The 23691-nt window shown below is 43.4% G+C and overlaps 1 protein-coding gene across 1 annotated transcript in view; it reads left to right on the top strand.

The window, feature by feature from the left end:
- The window catches only part of hhip (hedgehog interacting protein), a 206521-nt gene extending 183210 nt beyond the window's left edge, over nucleotides 1-23311 (top strand). The window contains exons 12-13 of the mRNA XM_028802729.2: nucleotides 2404-2552; nucleotides 21417-23311. Of these exons, the coding sequence (XP_028658562.2) occupies nucleotides 2404-2552; nucleotides 21417-21610 (343 nt within the window). The 3' untranslated portion in view covers nucleotides 21611-23311. The remainder of the gene's footprint in view (nucleotides 1-2403; nucleotides 2553-21416) is intronic.
- The last annotated feature ends 380 nt before the right edge of the window (nucleotides 23312-23691 follow it).

The raw sequence follows: 23691 nt of genomic DNA on the forward strand, positions 1-23691 counted from the left end.
GCAGGACACACACAAACACACCCACACACCAAGCACACACTAGGGCCAATTTAGAATCGCCAATCCACCTAACCTGCATGTCTTTGGACTGTGGGAGGAACCCGGAGGAAACCCACGCAGACATCGGGAGAACATGCAAACTCCACGCAGGGAGGACCCGGGAGGCGAACCTAGGTCCCCAGGTCTCCTAACTGCGAGGCAGCAGCGCTACCCACTGTGCCACCGTGCTGCCCCATCACAAACTTTTGTAGTAATAAAATATATTGCATGTGTCATTCCAACAGATGATGCATCATAAACATGTGTAGTGATAAAATGCATTGCATATGGCATTCCAACAGATGGTGCATCACACACATTTGTATTAATAAAATATATTGCATGTGCATCTCAAACATCTGCAGCAATAGAATGCAGTACATTTTTCATTCCAGCAAATGGTGCATCATCAACATTTGTAGTAATAAAGTGCATTGTGTTTGTCACTCCATCTAATGGCACATCACAAGCTTTTGTGGTAATAAAATATAGTTCATGTGTCATTCCAACAGGTGGTTCATCACAAACATTTGTTGTAATAAAATGCATTACATTTGTCATTTCAACAAATGGTGCATCACAAACATGTGTAGTGATAAAATGCATTGCATGTGGCATTCCAAAAGATGGTGCAACACAAACATTTGTAGTAATAAAATATATTGCATGTGCATCTCAAACATCTGTAGCAATAAAATGCACTACATTTGTTATTCCAACAATTGGAGCATCATCAACATTTGTAATAACAAAATGCATTGTGTTTGTCACCTCATCAAATGGCACATCATAAGCTTTTGTGGTAATAAAATATAGTTTATGTGTCATTCTAACAGGTGGTGCATCACAAACGTGTAGTAATAAAATGCATTACATTTGTCATTCCAACAAATGGCGCATCATAAATATGTGTAGTGATAAAATGCATTGCACTCCCCTCCCCTGATACTCAATATGTGATTTAGTGCAATCGGGACTTCACCTTACTTTTACTTAAGGCTTCATGAGGGGAGCAGCGTGTAGTGTGGCATGACGGCTCGGAGCGCCAAGGAGGCGAGAAATTGTGTGGTGTATTAGGGAGGCTGGAGTAAGGTGGTTGTTTTTTGAGTTATCTGTTGTCACATCTCAGGCAGGGTAGGCTGGGGCTCAGGTTTCATGTTTTATGTCTCTTCTGCTCATTCTTGAATCTTTTCTTCATGTTGATTATGTGCATCATTTGTTATTTTTGATTTTGTCCATGAATGTAAGCTGCCTTTCTTTGTGTTTTGTGGGTGGTTCCCCAAGAGGCAGGGCCACCTCCCAATCACCACCAGGAACCGCCCCATTGTCATATAAATCCAGAGGGTCTCCCGCACTTCCAGGCAGTTCATTTCGAATACACTTAGGGGTATTTGGTGAGTTACTGTGAATGGGATATCTCTTTTGTATATTTTGAACCCGTGCTCTTTTTGTTTTTGACTACGCTATGGATTCAATACTGCGACTTTTCTTGGATTGTCTTGTGTTACTGGCAAACTCTTTATGTCTTCCGTGCTCTTTGAAGCCTCATAGTGTAGCCAAGAATTTTGTTTATTTTATTAAGACCCTGCGTTTGCTGTTCTATGTAGCCGGGGTTTAAAGAGAAATCCCCCTCTAATGGGCATTTTTGGAAGTGGTTTTGGGACATCTGTTATTTGCCTTGAAACCATTTTGGCACTGAGGTCCAAAAAACTAAAGTCAAAATTTTAGTGGTTTGAAATCTGTGACACCCTTTACACGGGCGGTGACCAATTTTTTTGTCCCTTGAGCTTCCAAAGTAAATTTAGAGTGTCCAGTTAGCCTAAGACACGTGTCTTGTTCTCTTGGAGATAAAATGGACAGACTCCACAAAGCAGGGTGCATCCGGAGAACTGAAGCGAACCCAAAACTCAGGAGCTGCGAGCGAGCAGTGGGAACCACTGTGCTGCCACCCACCAGGGACATTATTCACTACAAAGTACATTAAGGGCAATCAAGTGAAAACATTCCTAATATCATTATCAATTAAGTCTCGCAACATAAATCTCCAGGATGAAAAAAATAAGTGCATTTTTCCTGAATGATAATTTGCAGACATTTTCTGACTTAATCTTTGCCCCCAGGCTATAAACTTGCATGCAGTGACAATTATCACCCATTCGGTGTTCTTTTTGAATAAAGGAGAAATGACGGTTATTCATTGGAAAGCACTTCAAATTGGTTTGAGCTTGCTTAATTGTTTGCGCTCGGCGCCGGAATCTCGAGACATCACATCAGCCTGCAGTCACTGTGTTTGAAAGTTAGACGTCTAATGCGTTGCCACCGTTTCTTCAGCTTTATCTTTCTTTCTTTTTTTTATTTTTGTAGGCCCTCAGTCCCTGAGGAATGCAGGCGGAAAGTTCAGCCTCCTGAACCCTTGATTACTGAATGCTCACGGCTTTGCAAGAACGGACATTGTACCCCCACTGGCAAGTGCTGCTGTTTTCAAGGCTGGGAAGGAGATTTCTGCAGAATCGGTCAGTAGGCTCCGTGTCTTTAACGGGAAACTCACTAAAGTGCAGCCATCCTGTAGACCCCCCTTGTGCCACTTATTGTAGATTTGTACTCTGTAGACCCCAATGTATCGTAGCTTTGTATTCATAGTCTCTGCAGACCCCCTTGTGCCACCTTCAGACTTATTGTAGATTTGTATTCTTAGTGTCTGCAGACCCCCTTGTGCCACCTTTACAGATGTTGCAGCATTATACTCTTGGTTTCTGCAGACCCCCTTGTGCCACCTTCACACTTATTGTAGATTTGTATTCTTAGTGTCTGTACACCACCTTGTGCCACCTTCACAGTTGTTGCAGCTTTATACTCTTGGTCTCTACAGACCCCCTTGTGCCACCTTCAGACTTATTGTAGATTTGTATTCTTAGTCTCTATAGACCACCTTGTGCCACCTTCACAGTTGTTGCAGCTTTGTATTCTTAGTATCTGTAGACCCCCTTGTGCCACCTTCAAACTTATTGTAGCTCTGTGTTCTTAGTCTCTGTAGACCCCCTTGTGCCACCTTCAAACTTATTGTAGCTCTGTATTCTTAGTCTCTGTAGACCCCCTTGTGCCACCTTCAAACTTATTGTAGCTCTGTATTCTTAGTCTCTATAGACCCCCTTGTGCCACCTTCAAACTTATTGTAGCTCTGTATTCTTAGTCTCTATAGACCCCCTTGTGCCACCTTCACAGTTGTTGCAGCTTTATACTCTTGGTCTCTGCAGACCTCCTTGTGCCACCTTCAAACTTATTGTAGCTCTGTATTCTTAGTATCTGTAGATACCCTTGTGCCACCGTCACAGTTGTTGCAGCTTTATACTCTTGGTCTCTACAGACTCCCTTGTGCCACCTTCAGACTTATTGTAGATTTGTATTCTTAGTCTCTGTAGACCACCTTATGCCACCTTCACGGTTTAAGCAGCTTAAAACTATTAGTCTCTATAGACCCCCTTGTTCCACCTTCACAGTTGTTGCTGTTTTATACTCTTGGTCTCTGCAGACTCCCTTGTGCCACCTTCAGACTTATTGTAGATTTGTATTCTTAGTCTCTGTAGACCACCTTATGCCACCTTCACGGTTTAAGCAGCTTAAAACTATTAGTCTCTATAGACCCCCTTGTTCCACCTTCACAGTTGTTGCTGTTTTATACTCTTGGTCTCTGCAGACTCCCTTGTGCCACTTTCAGACTTATTGTAGATTTGTTTTCTTAGTCTCTGTAGACCCCCCTGTGCCACCTTCACAGTTGTTGCAGCTTTGTATTCTTAGTCTCTATAGACCCCCTTGTGCCACCTTCACAGTTTAGGCAGCTTAAAACTATTAGTCTCTCTAGACCCCCTTGTGCCAACTTCACAGTTGTTGCAGCTTTATACTCTTGGTCTCTGAAGACCCCCTTACCAGTCACATTGTCATGTGTAAAGGGTCAGCGAAATTCTTACTTGCATGTCCGACCAACATGCAGCATGTCCCCACACTCCAATGCCATTATTAACACGTACTGTATATCTGTCACTCTCTGTCTATCTACAGTGCCCCCCATGATGTTGAGGACAATGACCCGTTTTTTCTCTTGATTTCCCCCTTTGTTCCGCAGTGATTTGTGATTTGTTCCCTCGTGATTAAAGTGCGCATCGCAGACTTTCATTTAAGGGGGATTTGCACACCTTTTGGTCACACGACACGTTTTCTACCAGGCATTCCAGTGCTTCATAATGTTTGTGACAGTTAGCATCCCAGGTGTTTGTGACACCTTGGGTGGGTTTCATGGCTTCATCAGACCCCTTGGCCTGCTTCTACCCTTTAGCTGCCATTGTTCAACAGGAAGACAAGAGCCGTGCCAGTCAAAGTCCAAGAAGCCATCATGAGGCTTATGAGCCATTACAAGCCACATCCTCCATTTTGACTCCTGTCACCTCAGTTGTATCCCGGGTCTCCTTTTTGTCTAAAGCTGTGTGCCCTTAGGAGTTTGTGACGACGTTGATTCTTAAATGAAACATCGATGAGACTTTCATTTAAGTCTCACGAGCCATCAAACATCAACCTTTGAGTGGGAAACTGTTTGAAACGCTGGCTAACAATAAGCTCATAGGAGGATTTCACAAAGATGGAGTGTAGTAGACTCTGGTGGGTTGGCGCCCTGGCCGGGGTTTGTTTCCTGCCTTGTGCCCTGTGCTGACTGGGATTGGCTCCAGCAGACCCCCGTGACCCTGTAGTTAGGATATAGCGGGTTGGATAATGACTGACTGACTGTTGTGTGTATTGTATTGTATTGACCCCCTTCTTTTGACACCCACTGCACACCCAACCTACCTAGAAAGGGGTCTCTCTTTGAACTGCCTTTCCCAAGGTTTCTTCCATTTTTTCCCTACACGGGAATTTTTCCTGGACTTCTTAGAGAGTCAAGGCTGGGGGGGCTGTCAAGAGGCAGGACCTGTTAAAGCCCATTGCGGCACTTCTTGTGTGATTTTGGGCTATAAAAAAAATATATTGTATTGTATCAAAGAGGTGCGGTGCTTGGTGTGTGTGTGTGCCCTGTGGTGGGCTGACGCCCTGCCCGGGGTTTGTTTCCTGCCTTATGCCCAGTATTGGCTGGGATTGGGTCCAGCAGACCCCCGTGACCCTGTAGCTAGGATATAGCGGGTTGGATAATGGATGGATGGATGGATAACAGGTGAGGCCTCCCCTGATGGCACGTCCCTGTATTGGGGGGGATTATCTGTCCACGGAGGACACTTCTCTTCTGTCCTTTCAACCCGTCCATCCCTGACCTTCCATTGTAAAAAAAAAAAAAGCCAGCCATATTGTGTCTTCTGGGACCTTCTCTCTGGGACTTTTCTGCTACCAGGATTGTCAGGGATGCGATATCCAAATCAGAGTCACAATCCCATTTATTGGCCACGTATGCACGCACACAAGGGGGCAGACTCTGGTTTTCTAGACGACTCTCCGGGTGTAGTTATGAGACAGATGTACACACCTGACATAAACACACAACGCATGTCTACAAAGTGCAAAGCAGTGCAGGAAATACTGATAGATAGATAGATAGATAGATAGATAGATAGATAGATAGATAGATAGATAGATAGATAGATAGATAGATAGATAGATAGATAGATAGATAGATAGATAGATAAGACACTATATAATAGATAGATAGATAGATAGATAGATAGATAGATAGATAGATAGATAGATAGATAGATAGATAGATAGATAGATAGATAGATAGATAGATAGATAGATACTTTATTAAATTCCCATACTCCAGCAGCAGCATACTGATAATAACAATATTAAATTAAAGAGTGATAACAATGCAGGTATACAGACAGACAATAACTTTATATAATGTTAATGTTTACCCCGCCGGGTGGAATTGAAGATTCGCATAGTCTGGCGGAGGAACGATCTCCTCAGTCTGTCAGTGGAGCAGGACGGTGACAGCAGTCTGTTGCTGAAGCTGCTCCTCTGTCTGGAGATGATCCTGTTCAGTGGATGCAGTGGATTCTCCATGATTGACAGGAGTCTGCTCAGTGCCCGTCGCTCTGCCACAGATGTCAAACTGCCCAGCTCTGTGCCTACAATAGAGCCTGCCTTCCTCACCAGTTTGTCCAGGCGTGAGGTGTCTTTCTTCTTTATGCTGCCTCCCCAGCACAACACCGTGTCGCCACAATCGTCTGATAGAACATCTGCAGCATCTTATTGCAGATGTTGAAGGACACCAGCCTTCTAAGGAAGTATAGTCGGCTCTGTCCTCTCTTGCACAGAGCATCAGTATTGGCAGTCCAGTCCAATTTATCATCCAGCTGCACTCCCAGGTATTTATAGGTCTGCACCATCTGCACACAGTCACCTCTGATCATCACGGGGTCCATGAGGGGCCTGGTCCTCCTAAAATCCACCACCAGCTCCTTGGTTTTGCTGGTGTTCAGGTGTAGGTGGTTTGAGTCGCACCATTTAACAAAGTCCTTGATGAGGTTCCTATACTCCTCCTTCTCCTGCCCACTCCTGATGCAGCCCACGATAGCAGTGTCGTCAGCGAACTTTTGCACGTGGCAGGACTCTGAGTTGTATTGGAAGTCCGATGTATATAGGCTGAACAGGACCGGAGAAAGTACAGTCCGCTGTGGCGCTCCTGTGTTGCTGACCACAATGTCAGACCTGCAGTTCCTGAGACGCACATACTGAGGTCTGTTTGTAAGACAGTCCACGATCCATGCCACCAGGTATAAATCTACTCCCATCTCTGTCAGCTTGTCCCTAAGGAGCAGAGGTTGGATGGTGTTGAAGGCGCTAGAGAAGTCCAGAAACATAATTCTTACAGCACCACTGCCTCTGTCCAAGTGGGAGAGGGATCGGTGTAGCATGTAGATGATGGCATCCTCCCAGGGCCGGATTAAGAGCTTTGGGGGCCCGTAGCACATTTCAAATTTAGGGGCCCTTTTGGTCTGCATCATCTGAAGTTTAGATTCTGAACAGTTCAAACCGGACTAAATAGTTATTTTACTCTCGATTATAATAAGAATCTTATAATATTTATGTGAATTTTATGTATTGGGCCCCTAAAGTTTTGTTGTGTAAGAAATTTACAGTTTAAAAACGTAAAGATAATATTTTTAAAGACCAGTTTTTCAATGCTACACTTTTTTATTAAATATTGGGTCCACCATTTGGGGGCCCCCGAAATTGCGGGGCCCGTAGCATATGCTACATGTGCCTATTGGTTAATCCGGCACTGCATCCTCCGCTTCCACCTTCTCCTGGTATGCGAACTGCAGAGGGTCTAGGGCGTGGTGGATCTGTGACCTCAGGTGGTGAAGCAGCAGCCGCTCCATGGTCTTCATCACATGTGACGTCAGAGTCGATAGATAGATAGATAGATAGATAGATAGATAGATAGATAGATAGATAGATAGATAGATAGATAGATAGATAGATAAGACACTATATAATAGATAGATAGATAGATAGATAGATAGATAGATAGATAGATAGATAGATAGATAGATAGATAGATAGATAGATAGATAGATAGATAGATAGATAGATAGATACTTTATTAATCCCAAGGGGAAATTCGAGTTTCTCAGAATAATCGGGTTATTAAATCGCATGTAAACACGCTAACTCTGACAGATTTGGAGGACGGTGAATGGAAACTGGAATAGTTGGTGAAAACCCACCCTTGAACACGGGCAGAGTGTGGAGCCCCTCAATAAAGAATGCACGGCTCACGGCCCGTGTGTGCAAATCAAGCAGAACCCAGTGAGCCATTCTTCTCCCCGCCGATGCTCTAATAAATGGCGTTTCCCACCCGCCTAAAATGAATCAGTTCCTCAAGAATCTGATTACTTCATGCAGGGAGTCACCTGGAGATGTCAGCCGTGAGGCGGACTGCTGCGGATATTATTAGTTAAACATTTAACAAAAACCTTCATTCCCAAGCTGCACGTCATAAAAAAAAAAAAACACACACACATTAGCTCATTGCGAATTGACGCCCTAGACTGAAGTCAAGCAGGTAGAGCGTCTGAAGGGGAATGTGAAGAACAGAGAGGAGGCCGAGCCGTGGGATTTTACCAGCTGGAGGCTTCAAGCCAAGGAATGCTAAGAAGTGCTTTGTATTGAATGGAAAACTAAAAGTAGGAAGACACGAGGAATTTTTGTTCTAAAAACTTGTCAGACGTCTCTCGTCTCTCTTACACAAACGCAGGAGGACATTCTGTTTTTTGCAACTTTATGAATTTACTAGCCGTGCCCTGCAGCTGTGCCCGCGTATTAGTGAAACAGGACAGTGAGGAGGGTCCAGGACCCCTGACATCACGCTTCCCCCTCCCCTCGGACTTCAGCCTCTGTCTGGGATTTGCACGAATATATCGCTCCTGCAAGCCAACTGTGATACGACAGGAGAAGTCGCAAAATCAACCGAAATGTTCAAGCAAATTCTAGAAAAAAAAAAAAACACGATCTAAATCCGTTAAGTAGTTTTCTCGTTCGCTAGCTAAGCGGATGTAAAGTACCCGCCCCGAGGCGGGCGCATGAGTGAGGAGGTCCCCGGCCCCCCTTCCCCTCAGCCTGAAAAATGTCAGTCGGATTCGCGCAAATAAAAAGATACCACAAGTGAACTATGATACAGAGCGCGATGAGAGAGGTCGCAAACTCAACCGGAGCAAATTATCGAGAAAACCCAATCTAAATCCGTTAAGTAATTCTCTCATTCGTAAGGTACACACCCCAAGGACGGGCGCGTGAGTGAGGAGGTCCCCGCCCCTTCGCAGATTCACGCAAATAAATCGCTGCGGCAAGCGAACTCTGATTCTTAGCGTGACAAGAGAAGTCGCAAAGTCAACCGGAATGTTCAAGCAAATAATTTGAAATAAAAACGATCTAAATCGTGAAGTAGTTCTCTCGTACGCTAGCCAAGTGGAGGTAAGGGACGCACCCCAAGGCTGGTGCGTGAGTGAGGAGGGCCCGCAGCGTGTTACTCTGATTCACGCAAATAAATCGCTCCTGCAAGCAAACTATGCTACTTAGCGCGATGAGAGAATTCGCAAAATCAACCGGAATGTTCAAGCAAATTCTAGGAAAAAAACCCGATCTAAATCCGTTAAGTACTTCTCTCATGAAAGCGGACAGACATACAGACAGACAGACGTTGGATTTTATATATATATATATATATATATATATATATAGAGATGGACACTTGTTATTTCAGTTATGGAGATGACCTGTGTGCAAATTAATAATAATAAATTCTTTACATTTATATAGCGCCTTTCTCACTGCTCAAAGCACTTTTCATAGGAGTGGGGAGCCACTTCAACCCCCACTGGATGATGCGACAGCAGCCATTTTTGTTCCACTACGCTCACCACACATGAGCTGTTAGGTGGTGAAGGGGTGAGATGGTTAGCTAATTAGAGACAGGGCCAGAATGACCAGGCCATGGTGGGCAATTTAGCCAGGATATCGGGATACACCGATGCCCCGGGGTATTTTATGACCACCGAGAGTTAGGACTTCTAATTTTTTACGTCTCATCTGAAGGACGGCGCCATTTTTACAGCACGGTGTCCACGGTTGGCTAATTAGAGTAAAGGGGTGATTAGGGGGCCAGAATGACCAGGCCATGGTGGGCAATTTAGCCAGGACATTGAGATACACCCTTCTGAGGGTTCGCGGGATCCCCTCGAGGTTGCTGGATATCATGGCCGGCCTGTACACTGGTACAGAGTGGAGGCAGACCCTCTGTGTTTTTCCCAGTTGATACTGGGGTTCATCAGCGGTGTGTTCTGCTCCTACTCTGTTCAGTGCTTGTATGGACTGGGTGTCGGGCAAGGTCGTGGGGGTCCAGCGGCTGGGGGGCATCTGTTGATGAAGAAAGATTCACGGATCTTGACTTTGCTGATGATGCTGTGATCTTCGCGGAGTCAATGGAGGCTCTGATCGGGGCACTTGAGAGACTGAGTGAGGGGTCTGACTGTCTGGGCTTGTGAGGGTCCTGATAAAAACCAACAGCCAGGCCTTTAATGACCTCTTGGGCACGGCCATCAGCAGTGTGTCTGTCTGCGGAGAGAGTGTCGACCTTGAGAGGTTTACTTACCTCGGCAGTGACATTCATGTGACTCTGGTGACTCTTCCTATGAAGTCAGTAGACTGACTGGGAGAGCATAGGGGGGTCATGAAGTCACTGGAAAGGGGTGTGTGGCGCTCCCGATATCTGCAAAAGGACGAGTCTTTAGAGTCCTGTCTTGCTATATGGTTGCGAGACATGGACGCTGTCCAGTGACCTGAGAGAAAGGCTGGACTCCATTGGTACTGTGTCTCTTCAGAGTATCCTTGGGTACCGCTGGTTTGACTTTGTGTTGCTCATGGAGTCCAGGATGAGGCACATTACCTGCATTGTGAGGGAGCATCAGTTACGGCACTACGGCCATGTGGCGTGTTTCCCCGAGGTTGATCCGACTCGTAAGGTCCTCATTGTTGGGGACCTGAGTGGCTGGACCAGGCCAAGGGGTCGCCCACGTAACACCTGGCTGCGGCAGATAGAAGGTAATTTCCGGAGGGTGGGACTGGACCGCGTGTCTGCCTGGGGGGTTGCAAACCGGGATCCCAAGTTGTTTCGTCGTGTGGTGGGTGCGGCAACACACTGTACCAGTGCAGGCTTCCCAACTTGACTTGACTTGATGATCTGCACCCAAGGTGATTGCCTATTTCACCTTAATGGTGGCGCTGACACTAGGTGTGTACGTGTGCTCTCAAGCGTGTTCCCATCAAGCCTCTTTCTCATTCTCCTGGCACTTTTCTCTCATCCTGTTCTACTTCGATACTTGACGTCTTTGAAGGCGACTCTCCCCGCTTCTCATCCCATGCCGGTTCTCCTTCCTCGAGTTTTCTCGCACTCACACTTCCTAATTTTTTTGTTTGTTTGTTGCGTCATCAAACCCAAACTGACCAATCACACCAAACCCAGAGTGACCAATCAGATTGCTCAGAGCGGACTGGACACACGGACCATAGAGTTTCATTATCCAATAGACTTATTGTTTGTACAATTAAGAAATTTGCCCAGTTGTTAGTGGGGTTCCCCAGGGCTCTGTCTTGGGAGCCCCTTCTGTTTATTATTTCTATCGGCCCCTTGGTCGTATCTTTAAGGAAATTTGATATTCATTTTCACTGACAGCCCCCCCAGCTCTGTCTCTCTACTAAGCCTGATTGAACTCTTCCACCTTTTTCTCTCTCTGACTGTGTGCAAGAAGTTAAATTGTGGCTGTCTGCTAATTTTCTTAAATTAAATAGTGATAAGACAGGAGGATCTTCTGGTAGGAAGTCAATCTGTTTTGGATAAATGTGATAAGATTTCATTGATTGTTGATAATTCTCTAATCTCTTCATCCTCCCAGGTTAAGAGCTTAGGTGTCATTCTCGATAGGACCTTAAAGTCCGAGGCGCATATTAATGACGTTACTCGGTCTGCATATTTCTATCTACATAACATCAGCTGTTTACATCCATCTCTTTCAGCTACCAGATCTGCTATTCTTGTTCATGCTCTGGTCACGTCTCATATTGATTATTGTAATGCTATCCTTTCTTGTCTTCCTCACAAACTCCTTTACCATCTTCAGTTGGTTCAGAATGTTGCCGTGGCTCGTATCATAACCAGAACCCCTCCAGAGAACACATCACTCCTGTCCTTCAGCAGCTTCACTGGCTCCCTATTAAACATCACATTGATTTGAAGATTCAAATCAAATCAAATCAAGTCAAAATCTTTATTGTCATTGTAGCAATGAGACATTGTACAATGAAATTTAGGTGCAATTTTCCAATGCAAAAATAAAATAAAACATAATCACTCAAGTTAAAACTAAAATAAATAAATATATAGAGAAAATAGTCCATAACAGCAGAACACTTGTTTCCTTTCATACATACAGTCATATGAAAAAGTTTGGGACCCCCTCTTAATTCTTTGGATTTTTGTTTCTCATTGGCTGAGCTTTCAAAGTAGCAACTTCCTTTTAATATCTGACATGCCTTATGGACACAGTAGGATTTCAGCAGTGACATGAAGTTTATTGGATTAACAGAAAATATGCAATATGCATCATAACCAAATTAGACAGGTGCATAAATGTGGGCACACAACAGAGATATGACATAAATACTTAGCTGAGCCTCCTTTTGGCCTCTAGACGCTGTCCTCCTGTAGCCTCTGATGAGTGTCTGATTCTGGATGGAGGTCTTGTTGACCATTCTTCATACAAAATCTCTCCAGTTCAGTTCAATTTGATGGACAGCCTGCTTCAAATCATCCCATAGATATATGATATTCAAGTCAGGGGACTGTGTCGGCCATTCCAGAACATTGTACTTCTCCCTCTGCATGAATGCTTTTGTAGATTTCCAACTGTGTTTTGGGTCATTGTCTTGTTGGAATATCCAACCCTTGCGTAACTTCAACTTTGTGACTGATGCTTGAACATTATCCTGAAGAATTTGTTCATATTGGGTTGAATTCATGAGACCCTCGACTTTAACAAGGGCCCCAGTCCCTGAACTAGCCATACAGCCTCACAGCATGATGGAACCTCCACCAAATGTGACAGTAGGTAGCAGGTGTTTTTCTTGGAATGTGGTGTTCTTCTTCCGCCATGCAAAGTGCTTTTTGTTCTGACCAAATAACTCAATTTTTGTCTCATCAGTCCAAAGCACTTTGTTCCCAAATGAATCTGTCTTGTCTAAATGAGCATTGGCATACAACAAGCGACTCTGTTTGTGGCGTGAGTGCAGAAAGGGCTTCTTTCTCATCACCCTGCCATTCAGATGCGCTGAATTGTAGAACAATGTACAGATACACCATCTGCAGCAAGATGTTCTTGCAGGTCTTTGGAGGTGATCTGTGGGTTGTCTGTCACCATTCTCACAATCCTGCCCATATGCCGCTCTTATATTTTTCTTGGCCTGCCAGACCTGCTGGGTTTAACAGCAACTGTGCCTGTGGCCTTCCATTTCCTGATTCCATTCCTTACAGTTGAAACTGACAGTTTAAACCTCTGAGATGGCTTTTTGTAGCCTTCCCCTAAACCAGGAGACTGAACAATCTTTGTTTTCAGATCTTTGGAGAGTTGCTTTGAGGATCTCATGCTGTCACTTTTCAGAGGAGAGTCGAAGGGAAGGAAGCCCACCTTGCGATTTACCACCTTAAATACCTTTATATCTCATGATGGACACACCTGTCTATGAAGGCTTCATCAGCTCATCCAACCAATTTGGTGTTGCAAGTAATCAGCATTGAGCAGTGACAGGCATTCAAATCAGCACAATGACAAGGGGACCCACCTGCACAGCCAGGTTTTCACATTTGATTTCATTTCATACAACTAAATACTGCGTCACTAAAAATCTTTGTTTGGAAAACACCGCAGTACTCAGATTTTCCTAGGAAATGAAAGACCTACCACTGTTATCAATTATTATGCAGGCTGAGAGGGGGTCCCAAACTTTTTCATATGACTGTACGTCATATTGCACTTGTCCCTCAGCCAATGTTGACTGAGAGCTCTGTTGTAAACGTGAAGGTGCACTCGGTCAGATTGACCACTTAGCAGCATTCAGCATGGTGATGGCTGAAGGATAGAAACTATTTCTCAGTCTATTTGTCTTAGTCTTTATGGATCTGAAACGTCTGCCTGAAGGCAGGTGTTCAAACAATGCATGTCTTGGGTGTGATGTGTCCTGAAGAACTTTCTTGACGTTCCTGAGACAACACGAACTGTGTAGTTCTTCTAGTGAGGGGAGAGGACGGCCGGCTATCCGCTGGGTAACCTTAATGACTCTGTGGAGCTCTTTCCTCTGTGTTACTGTGCAGCTGGAGAACCACACACACAGAGACAGTAGACCACTATGCAGTGGTAGAAGGACACCAGCAGTTTCTCATGGATGTTGTTCTTCAGGAAGTAGAGTCTCTTTTGGGCCTTCTTCACTACCTCTGCAGTGTGTGTTCCCCAGGTCAAGTCAAGTAATCGGGCACCTCCTTATCATTCTGATCTTCTTCACATCTCCATTCCTCCTCGTATCCTTAGATCTTCTTTCTTTTTCATTCTTATTATCCCTCCTGCTCGCTTGACTATAACATGGGGTTTCACTCGAGCGGACCTTCGCGTCTTTCACAAGGTATTTGTAATATCGACTCTCTTCCTGCCTTTAAATCTCATCTTAAAACACATCTTTTAACCTGGCTTATTCTGTCTGAGAATTTTAGCTGATAAATTTAAATTCAATGTTATTATTGTATTTATTCTGGTTTTATTGTACTGTAATATCATACATTTTATGTTGTGACTGTTGTTATTAATGTGTTCTGTAAGGCAGGGGGTCTGCAACCTTTTTTCCCCTGAGAGCTACTTTTACAAAATGAAAATGGCCGAGAGCTACTCATGTTTTCTAACGTTTATTCTCATAGCTTATTTCAACCGAAACAAACTGAATAAGCTTGTTTTGCCTGAACATTTACAAAATGTTGGTGTCCACAAGTCACATTTTGCATTAAAACATTACGTATAATATTGAGTTCACCTGCAAGTGCATTTTGTATGTTTGTATGCATTTTCTAGTGTATCTCACACTATTGAATTAAAACGTGAATGCTGTTAAAACAAAACAATGCAATTTCCAAATCCACACATACGACTTCTTCATTTGTCATTTTGTCACATGTCACTGTGTCACTTTATTCACAGGTCCAGTCGCATGTGTGATGTGTTGTTTAGTTAGTCAGATGACTGGCACTGAGGTGTGTGGTAGAGTAGAGCCACTCAGATTCACTCTTCTGGAGTCATTTAAATGTCCGTCTGTCAGTCGTGTTCTGAACTTTGATTTCATGACATTCACGTCAGACTCACAGAGGTATGGAGACCCAAACAAAGCAGACATTTTCAGAGCTGCTTGGTGAAGATTCTTCTAGTTATCTGACTCTGCTAAGCTCCAGAAATGCTGAGAATGCCGTTGAGAATTTAGCTGCACATTATTTTGAAGGGGGCGGCACGGTGGCGCAGTCGCAGTTAGGAGATTTGGGTTCACTTCCCGGGTCCTCCCTGCATGGAGTTTGCATGTTCTCCCCGTGTCTGCGTGGGTTTCCTCCCACAGTCCAAAGACATGCAGGTTAGGTGCATTGGCGATCCTAAATTGTCCCTAGTGTGTGCTTGGTGTGTGTGTGTGCCCTGCGGTGGGTTAGGGTTAGGACACAATAGTGGTGTAGTGGTTAAGACTTTGGACTTCAAACACTAAGGTTATGAGTTGAAATCCCACCGCTGACACCATTTGACCACAAGAAAATCACGTCAGCTGCCTGTGCAACAACTGGAAAAACAAAAGAAATGTAACTGATTGTAGCAAAATTGTGAGATGACACCTCAGATAAAGGCCTCAGTCCAATAATAAGTAAAAAATATGAAGTCTTGAAAGAGATTACAACAAGAGTAGAAGAAGATCTCACAAAATAGAACACTCTTTCAAATTTTGAATCAGTTGTATCTCAGGTCTCCTTCTTGTCTAACGCTGGCTCTCCTAAAGAGTTTTAGAGGAAACCTCTGTGACAAAGTTAATTTCTTAACTGAAATGTCAATGAGATTCTCTTAAGTCTCCTGAGCCATCAAAGGTCAACCTTTGAACGGTAAAACTTCCCTATGACTTACAAGAGCAGGCTGTTTATGAATAGGCTGAGAAATTCAGAGATGGTTGATAAATTGCTAAGCACGAAGAAGGTGCAGGATACCCCCCATAGTGGTGTAGTGGTTAAGACTTTGGACTTCAAACACTAAGGTTATGAGTTCAAATCCCACCGCTGACACCATTTGACCACAAGAAAGTCACTTCAGCTGCCTGTGTGCCAATTGGAAAAATAAAAGAAATGGAATTGATTGTAGCAAAAATGTGAGACGACACCTCAGATAAAGGCCTCAGTCCAATAATAACTAAAAATATGAAGTCTTGGAAGATATTAAAAAAAGACTAGAAAGAGAGATCTCACAAAATAGAACCAAATTCTCAATTTTGACTCCTTTCACCTCAGTTGTATCTCAGATCTCCTTCTTTTCTAACGCTAGCTCTCCTAAGGAGTTTTAGGGGAAACCTCTGTGACAAAGTTAATTTCTTAAATGAAACATCAATGAGATTCTCTTAAATCTAGTGAGCCATCAAAGGTCAAACTTTGAACAGTAAAACTTCCCTATGACTTACGACAGCAGGCTGTTTATGAATAGGCTGAGAAGTTCAGAGATGGTTGATAAATCGTTGAACATGAAGAAAGTGCAGGACACATATAGGAAAGAAAAATCCCAAAAAGAGATCTCCATAACATCTCTGTGGTTTCAACAGTGAGATCAGAAAGAAATAAAATGGAGAGACATTGGGTTTGGTCTCCTGCTTCTCTGATTGTTCTCCAGAAAAATGAAATCCCCCGGTGGTCTCACAAGGGTCTCTTATTGAGTCTCAGCAGAGGTCTCAGCTCAGATCTTCTGCAATAGTGGACTCAGATTTTCACAATAGTGCCTTGACATTTTAATTTTTTTTTTGAAATATGAAAATATTTGCATCGTGTGCTCAGTAATTTGTGGTGAGATGTATGGACAGTTACTTCGATTACAGAACTGTAGTCCTTCCTTCTGAACAATACGATTAGTTGCTGTGATTTATATTGCTGTGCTCCAATTAGATCAAAGTCATTCTGGAAGAAGAAACATTCAGTGTGGTGTAGCAGTTAAGATTTTGGACTTCAAACCCTCAGTTTATGAGTTGAAATCCCACTGCTGACACCATTTGAACACAAGAAAGTCCCTTCAGCTGCCTGTGCGCCAATTGGAAGAACCAAAGAAATGGAACCGATTGTAGCAAAAATGTTAGACAACACCTCAGATAAAGGCCTCAGTCCAATAATAAGTAAAAATATGAAGTCTTGGAAGAGATTTTAAAAAGGCTAGAAAGAGAGATCTCACAAAACAGAACCAAATTCTCAATTTTGACTCCTTTTACCTCAGATGTATCTCAGATCTCCTTCTTACGTAACGTTGGCTCTCCTAAGGAGTTTTAGGGGAAACCTCTGTGACAAAGTTAATTTCTTAACTGAAATGTCAATGAGATTCTCTTAAGTCTCGTGAGCCATCAAAGGTCAACCTCTGAGCGCTAAAACTTCCCTATGGCTTACAACAGTAGGCTGTTAATGAATAGGCTGAGAAGTTCAGAGACGGTTGATAAATTGCTAAGCACGAAGAAGGTGCAGGACACAATAGTGGTGTAGTGGTTAAGACTTTGGACTTCAAACACTAGGGTTATGAGTTGAAATCCCACCGCTGACACCATTTGAACACAAGAAAGTCCCTTCGGCTGCCTGTGCGCCAATTGGAAGAACCAAAGAAATGGAACCTATTGTAGCAAAAATGTGAGACGACACCTCAGATAAAGGCCTCAGTCCAATAATAAGTAAAAATATGAAGTCTTGGAAGAGATTAAAAAAAAGACTAGAAAGAGAGATCTCACAAAATAGAACCAAATTCTCAATTTTGACTCCTTTCACCTCAGATGTATCTCAGATCTCCTTCTTGCGTAACGTTGGCTCTCCTAAGGAGTTTTAGGGTAAACCTCTGTGACAAAGTTAATTTCTTAACTGAAATGTCAATGAGATTCTCTTAAGTCTTGTGAGCCATCAAAGGTCAGCCTCTGAGCGCTAAGACTTCCCTATGGCTTACGACAGTAGGCTGTTAATGAATAGGCTGAGAAGTTCAGAGAGACTGTTGATAAATTGCTAGGCATGAAGAAGGTGCAGGACACAATAGTGGTGTAGTGGTTAAGACTTTGGACTTCAAACACTAGGGTTATGAGTTGAAATCCCACCGCTGACACCATTTGAACACAAGAAAGTCCCTTCAGCTGCTTGTGCGCCAATTAGAAGGAACAAAGAAATGGATTCTATTGTAGCAAAAATGTTAGACGACACCTCAGATAAAGGCCTCAGTCCAATAATAAGTAAAAAATATGAAGTCTTGGAAGAGATTAAAACAAGACTCGAAAAGATCTCTCAAAATAGAACACTCTTTCAAATGTTGACTCAGTTGTATCTCAGGTCTCCTTCTTGTCTAAAGAATGTCAGGCGAGAGCTCAGTGACAAAGTGGATTCTGAAGCAAAACATCAATGAGAATCTCTTAAGTCCCGTGAGCCATCAACCTTTGACCAGCAAGACTTTCCTATGAGATACCCACGGAGACAATTAAAGTTCCATCTATTCCACAGTAAAACTGTACCTGGTGAAATGTGTTTTCTAGATATCACCACGCACACTAAATGTAAAAGCAGGCCAGGGTTTTCTTACTCTGAAAGACTCCCCGAAGGCCACCCAGTCGTTTTTCCTTCTTGCCCGCTCACTCACTGCTCCATAAAAAGCCCAAGCCTGATTCACCTTGAATTTTTACTTCTCACTAAGTTGAAAACGCAAAGATACGTAAAGCAGCAGAATCGGGTCTTAGTCCCTGGCAGGCATGCCGAGTCGAAAAAGAAGCCAGGAATCTCTATATGGGAGGAAGAGGAAGGCGTCGTGAGGAGATGCCTTCCCAGAATAAAAGAGCACAACAGCTATGATGAATGAAACACACTCATCGGAGTAAAGTGAAACATTCCAGCAGAGTGGAGCCCATTTTCATCTGGCCTCCCATTTAAATTGTCCTCCCTTGTAATTTATGTAGAAATGAATGTTTGTTCTGTGTGAGAGAGCGTGTTGTAAATCATGGGGATAATAGTGCAGGCTAGAAGTAGGAGTGTTTTCGTTTTCTAACAGCCAGACCTCCACACACACACACACACACACTATGGCCCTCTGAATTATCTGACCACCCAGGCTGTCCTCCGAGATAGCGCACTAAATCAGCAGGGGAGCCTAGAGCTTGACGGAGGGATGCCGGCTGGCACGCCATCTCATTGAAATGCTGCCATCTAGTGTTGAAGTCGACTACTCACACGCAGCTCACTTCAGCCGTTCAAATTACAAATAGGCGATCATTTGAGGAAAACCTCTTTATTTTAAATCTACTTTCAGTTTAGAAATGCATGTCCTCAAAAACACCGTGGGGTCAAATCCTGCACTCAAGTGTGTAACACTCTCAGAATGTTCTCCCCCATATCTGCTGGAGTATTTCGACCAAGATGTGTGAGTAAACCTGGGGCGATGCACTTTACCGCCGCCATGAAATCCACGATATGAAACGTTCATAAAAGAAATGTATTGTCGGCTTAGTGTTACTTATCATTGTCTATTTATTTACTTATCTGTTTATTGAAAGAGCCCCCTGGGGAACAAATAAAGTTCTGAAAGGTCTATCAAAAATCAAAACACTCCAAACCAGAGTGCTTTCAGCACACGGAAATAATTCATGACATGTTTTCACAAAGGTATGTGAGTGTATTACAAATCAAAAAATAAAACCTGCCGTTCCTAAGCATTCAGACCTTCAACCGGGTACTTTCTAGAACTTCTTCGGGCAGAAATTCCAGCTTTGAGTCTTCTTGGTCAGTCTCTCTAATTTGAAATGAATAAATGTCCAATACCTGGGTTCGCTTCCCGGGTCCTCCCTGCATGGGTTTCCTCCCACAGTCCAAAGACATGCAGGTTAGGTGCATTGGCGATCCTAATTGTCCTTGGTGTGTGTGTGTGTGTGTGTGTGCCCTGCGGTGGGCTGGCACCCCGCCCAGAGATTTGTTCCTGCCTTGCGCCCTGTGCTGGCTGGGATTGGCTCCAGCAGACCCCCATGACCCTGTGTTAGGATATAGCGGGTTGGATAATGACTGACTGACTAAATGTGCAATGGTGGATCATCAGTCAACACCCAGTAACCCATAAAGACAAAGTGAAAAATGAAAAGATCCATCCCTCCATTTAAATAAACCCACTTATCCCGAGCTGGAGCCGCATCACCTGCACCTCAGAACAGGTCACCCACCTGAAGCTAAGCATGTGTGGGCCCAGCCAGCACTTGGGTGGGAGACCATCTAGGACAGTGGTGCTCAAACTGTGGGGCGGGCCCGTAACAAAAAGGGGGGCGCGAAGATGTGAAAAAAAGAAAATAAAAATCGAAAATATGAAAAATACATCTATTGAAACCAAAACAAATTAACTTAAACTACATTCGGATATGAGAAAAATAAATATAGAGTTAGGTAAATGTTGATAAAAGTTAAGTAGGTATAATAAAATATGCATCTATGATATATCATTAATTAAAAAAAGAACACATTGGTATTAGTGGGCTCCTTTCAAGGGGGGGGCGCGATTAAAACTGTTATGAAAACTCGGGTCGCAAATACTTAAAGGTTGAGAAACGCTGATCTAGGAGAAGCTTGGGTTTGCAGCTGGTAGAGGTGCTGGTGGGGACAATACATCCATCCATCCATCATCCAATCTGCTGCTTAACACGTGAAGTGTTCTGAGCCTTTTTGGCCAATAATGCCGCCCCCAAAAATGTGCCGCCCGGGGCGGACCGCCCCCTCCTAGCTTCGCCACTGCAAAGGAGGACCCCGAAGTTTCGTAAAGGAGGACAAAAGAGAACGCGTCCCGTTCTATTCACGAAACACAGTGTGGACTGTGTGTGACAATGAAAAACTTGACAGGTCACAAAACGCATCCTTGGAAGAATCACAAACCAAACGCTGTCAGTGCGTCCTTCACCAAAGCACAGATACTTCGTTTTCACGTGGTCCGAAAATTTGCATTTCCTCTTGTTAGAGTTTACTGCTGGACAACATTTTTAGATACAAGATTACTGCATTTTCATATCACAAGCAGGGACGACACAAAATGGCGCAGTGGGCGGGTCTTGTTTTCGATAAAACATAGTGCGCGATTTCAGCCAATAACACGGTCAAGTCACTCATTGATTACCTTTTAGGACGGAGGACTTGTTCTCTTTTTAGCCAGACGTCTGGTAAACCCTAGGTGTGCCAAGCTTGTAGAGACTTACTCCAAAAAGACTTTGAAGCCAGAATTGCTACCAAAGGGGGTGCTTCTGTAAGGGGGCTGGAATACTTCTAGACATGAAGGATTTTCAGTTTTTGATTATTATTTTTTTTTTTTAAATAAAATTTGCAAGCCTTTATGAAAACTTTGTCATGATGGGTTATTGAGTGACAACTGATGAGCAACAAAAAAATGGCAAATGCGTGCACGTAAGCTTAAACGTACATCAGGGTATAATGTGCAGAAAGCGACGCCGTCTGAAGGCATTATGAAGAGAAGCGGGTGAGAAGCTGGCGCCATGCCGCTAAAGATCTCTGACCTCTCTTTTGTCTTCTTTTGCAGCAAAATGTGATCCAGCGTGTCGGCATGGCGGAGTCTGCGTGAAACCCAGCAAGTGCTTCTGCAAGAAGGGCTACGCGGGGAGCCAATGTGAACAAGTCGACCGAGATGTCCACAGGGACTCCAGAGAAGGTTTCCTCGATCAGATCATCGACATGACGTCGTACCTGCTGGACCTCACCAGCTATGTCGTATAGACACAAGTGGCGCACTGGGCTTTTTTTCCCTCTTTTTTTCTCATAGGAATAAGCTGAAGTTTCATGTTTGTTTCCCACCCCCCCAACATACACACACACACACACTTTCACTCATTGGAGGGACAGCAACCTGGTCAGCAGGACTTTGGTCGACGGTTTCTAAAGTGCACAGATTCAATGGCGGAATGCGTTTTAGAAAGTGCATGAACTCCTGGACTTGGAAATCCTCAAACCGTACGTCAAAAGCAGCTTTCCCTAACGTGTGCTCCGACACCCCTCTGGTTGAAGATCGGGGGGTTTCAGGCTTTCATTGAGGTGTTTTTACCTCACATTCAGCCTAAAGCCACAATTCTGTGCACATGCGGGACTCTTTCAGGAGCAAATACAGTTGTGTTGGAAAACGTGCAGCTTTCCAATATCGGACCTTTCTTTCTTTTTTTTTCTGGAATGTACAAAAGGGTTTAACGCCCCACAGTGGGACATTCAATCTTTTTATTTTTTTTAATTTAGACACATACCTTTAGCTTTGTGCACCTACTGAGACAGGAAATGAAAAAGAAAAAAAAAGGAAAATCTACCGGGGGGGGGCCCGGTTTTGGGCTTGCGGGACGTCCGACAAAGCGTTAGAAATGAAGACGGTGGGACTTTGCTCATTAGACTGACAGGATGGCTCTTTGGCACACCGCTTTCCGCTGCTGGAGGTGGATGAGCTGCTCCAAAAGAATTTAGAAAGAAAAAAAATAATATGGCTGGCCTTTGAAAGCGAGAGGCTCCATAAATTTACTCCTGACGGGACATAAGCAGATACTTAGAAGTGTTAGATGGCTACCCCTGCAAAGAATAACACGGAAAACACGGCTTTAAAGTAGTGTGACTGGTGCAGTGGCGGCAGGTGGGATTGGCACAATATTAATAAGACGTATTGTGATTATTATAATGATGAGTACCCCTGAAATCATCACTTGATGTACAAAAGTAAAAATGTTTTAATTGTGGCGCAACACAATACCCATAACATATAATACATATATGTATATATACGTATATATGTATACAAACACATATATAAGCGCTATATAAATGTAATGAATCATTATTATTATTACTATATATATATATATATATATAGAGAGAGAGAGAGGACATGCAGGTGATGGGTGTAACAGAGTAAGATGCAGAGGACAGAAAGATATGGAAGAAGATGATCCGCTGTGGCAACTCCTAACAGGAGCAGCCGAAAGAAGAAGAAGATATATATATATATATATATATATATATATATATATCCATTATCTAACCCACTATATCCTAACTACAGGGTCACAGGGGTCTGCTGAAGCCAATCCCAGCCAACACAGGGCGCAAGACAGGAAACAAACCCCGGAGCAGGGCACCAGCCCACCACAGTATAATATATATATATATATGGAAGAGAAGGTCTGTGATACAGTTTGCATATTTGCAACTGGAGATCCACAGAGGGAGAAACTGAATCACATATCATATCTTGGGATTAATAAAATATCTTATCTATCTATCTCTATCTAAAGTAGTTTTTATTCCTGAGCTTTCAGCCCAGGAATTACAAGAATCAAAGTCTAAGCATTATCCTCTGATGAAGGCCCCCTGGTAGGGGCTGAAAGCTCAGGAATAAAAACTACTTTATGATACGTGATTCATTTTCTCCCTTTGTGGATCTCCAGCTGCAAATATATATATATATATATATATATATATATATACATATATATATATATATATATATATATATATATATATATATGTGTGTATTTCTATGTATATATATATATATATATATATATATATGTATGTGTGTGTGTGTGTGTGTGTGTATATTTATAGTCATGTGCCTATGTGTGGAAAACAGCTTGAAGGCTTGTGTAATTCTCTGCCGAGACAGGAGGTGGCACTGTGCACTACCGACGTCTCTTCTTTCCCTTCTACAGAAAGGATGACTGACACCATTTCATCTGATGTCACTTCCAGAGTTTGTCCATCTGGTCCCACCTCTTCCTCCCAGAATGCCTTAATTAGAGAAGAGCTGCCATCCTAATTAGTCT

The sequence above is a fragment of the Erpetoichthys calabaricus genome, chromosome 5 (genome assembly GCF_900747795.2).
Source record: "Erpetoichthys calabaricus chromosome 5, fErpCal1.3, whole genome shotgun sequence".
NCBI lineage: Eukaryota > Metazoa > Chordata > Cladistia > Polypteriformes > Polypteridae > Erpetoichthys > Erpetoichthys calabaricus.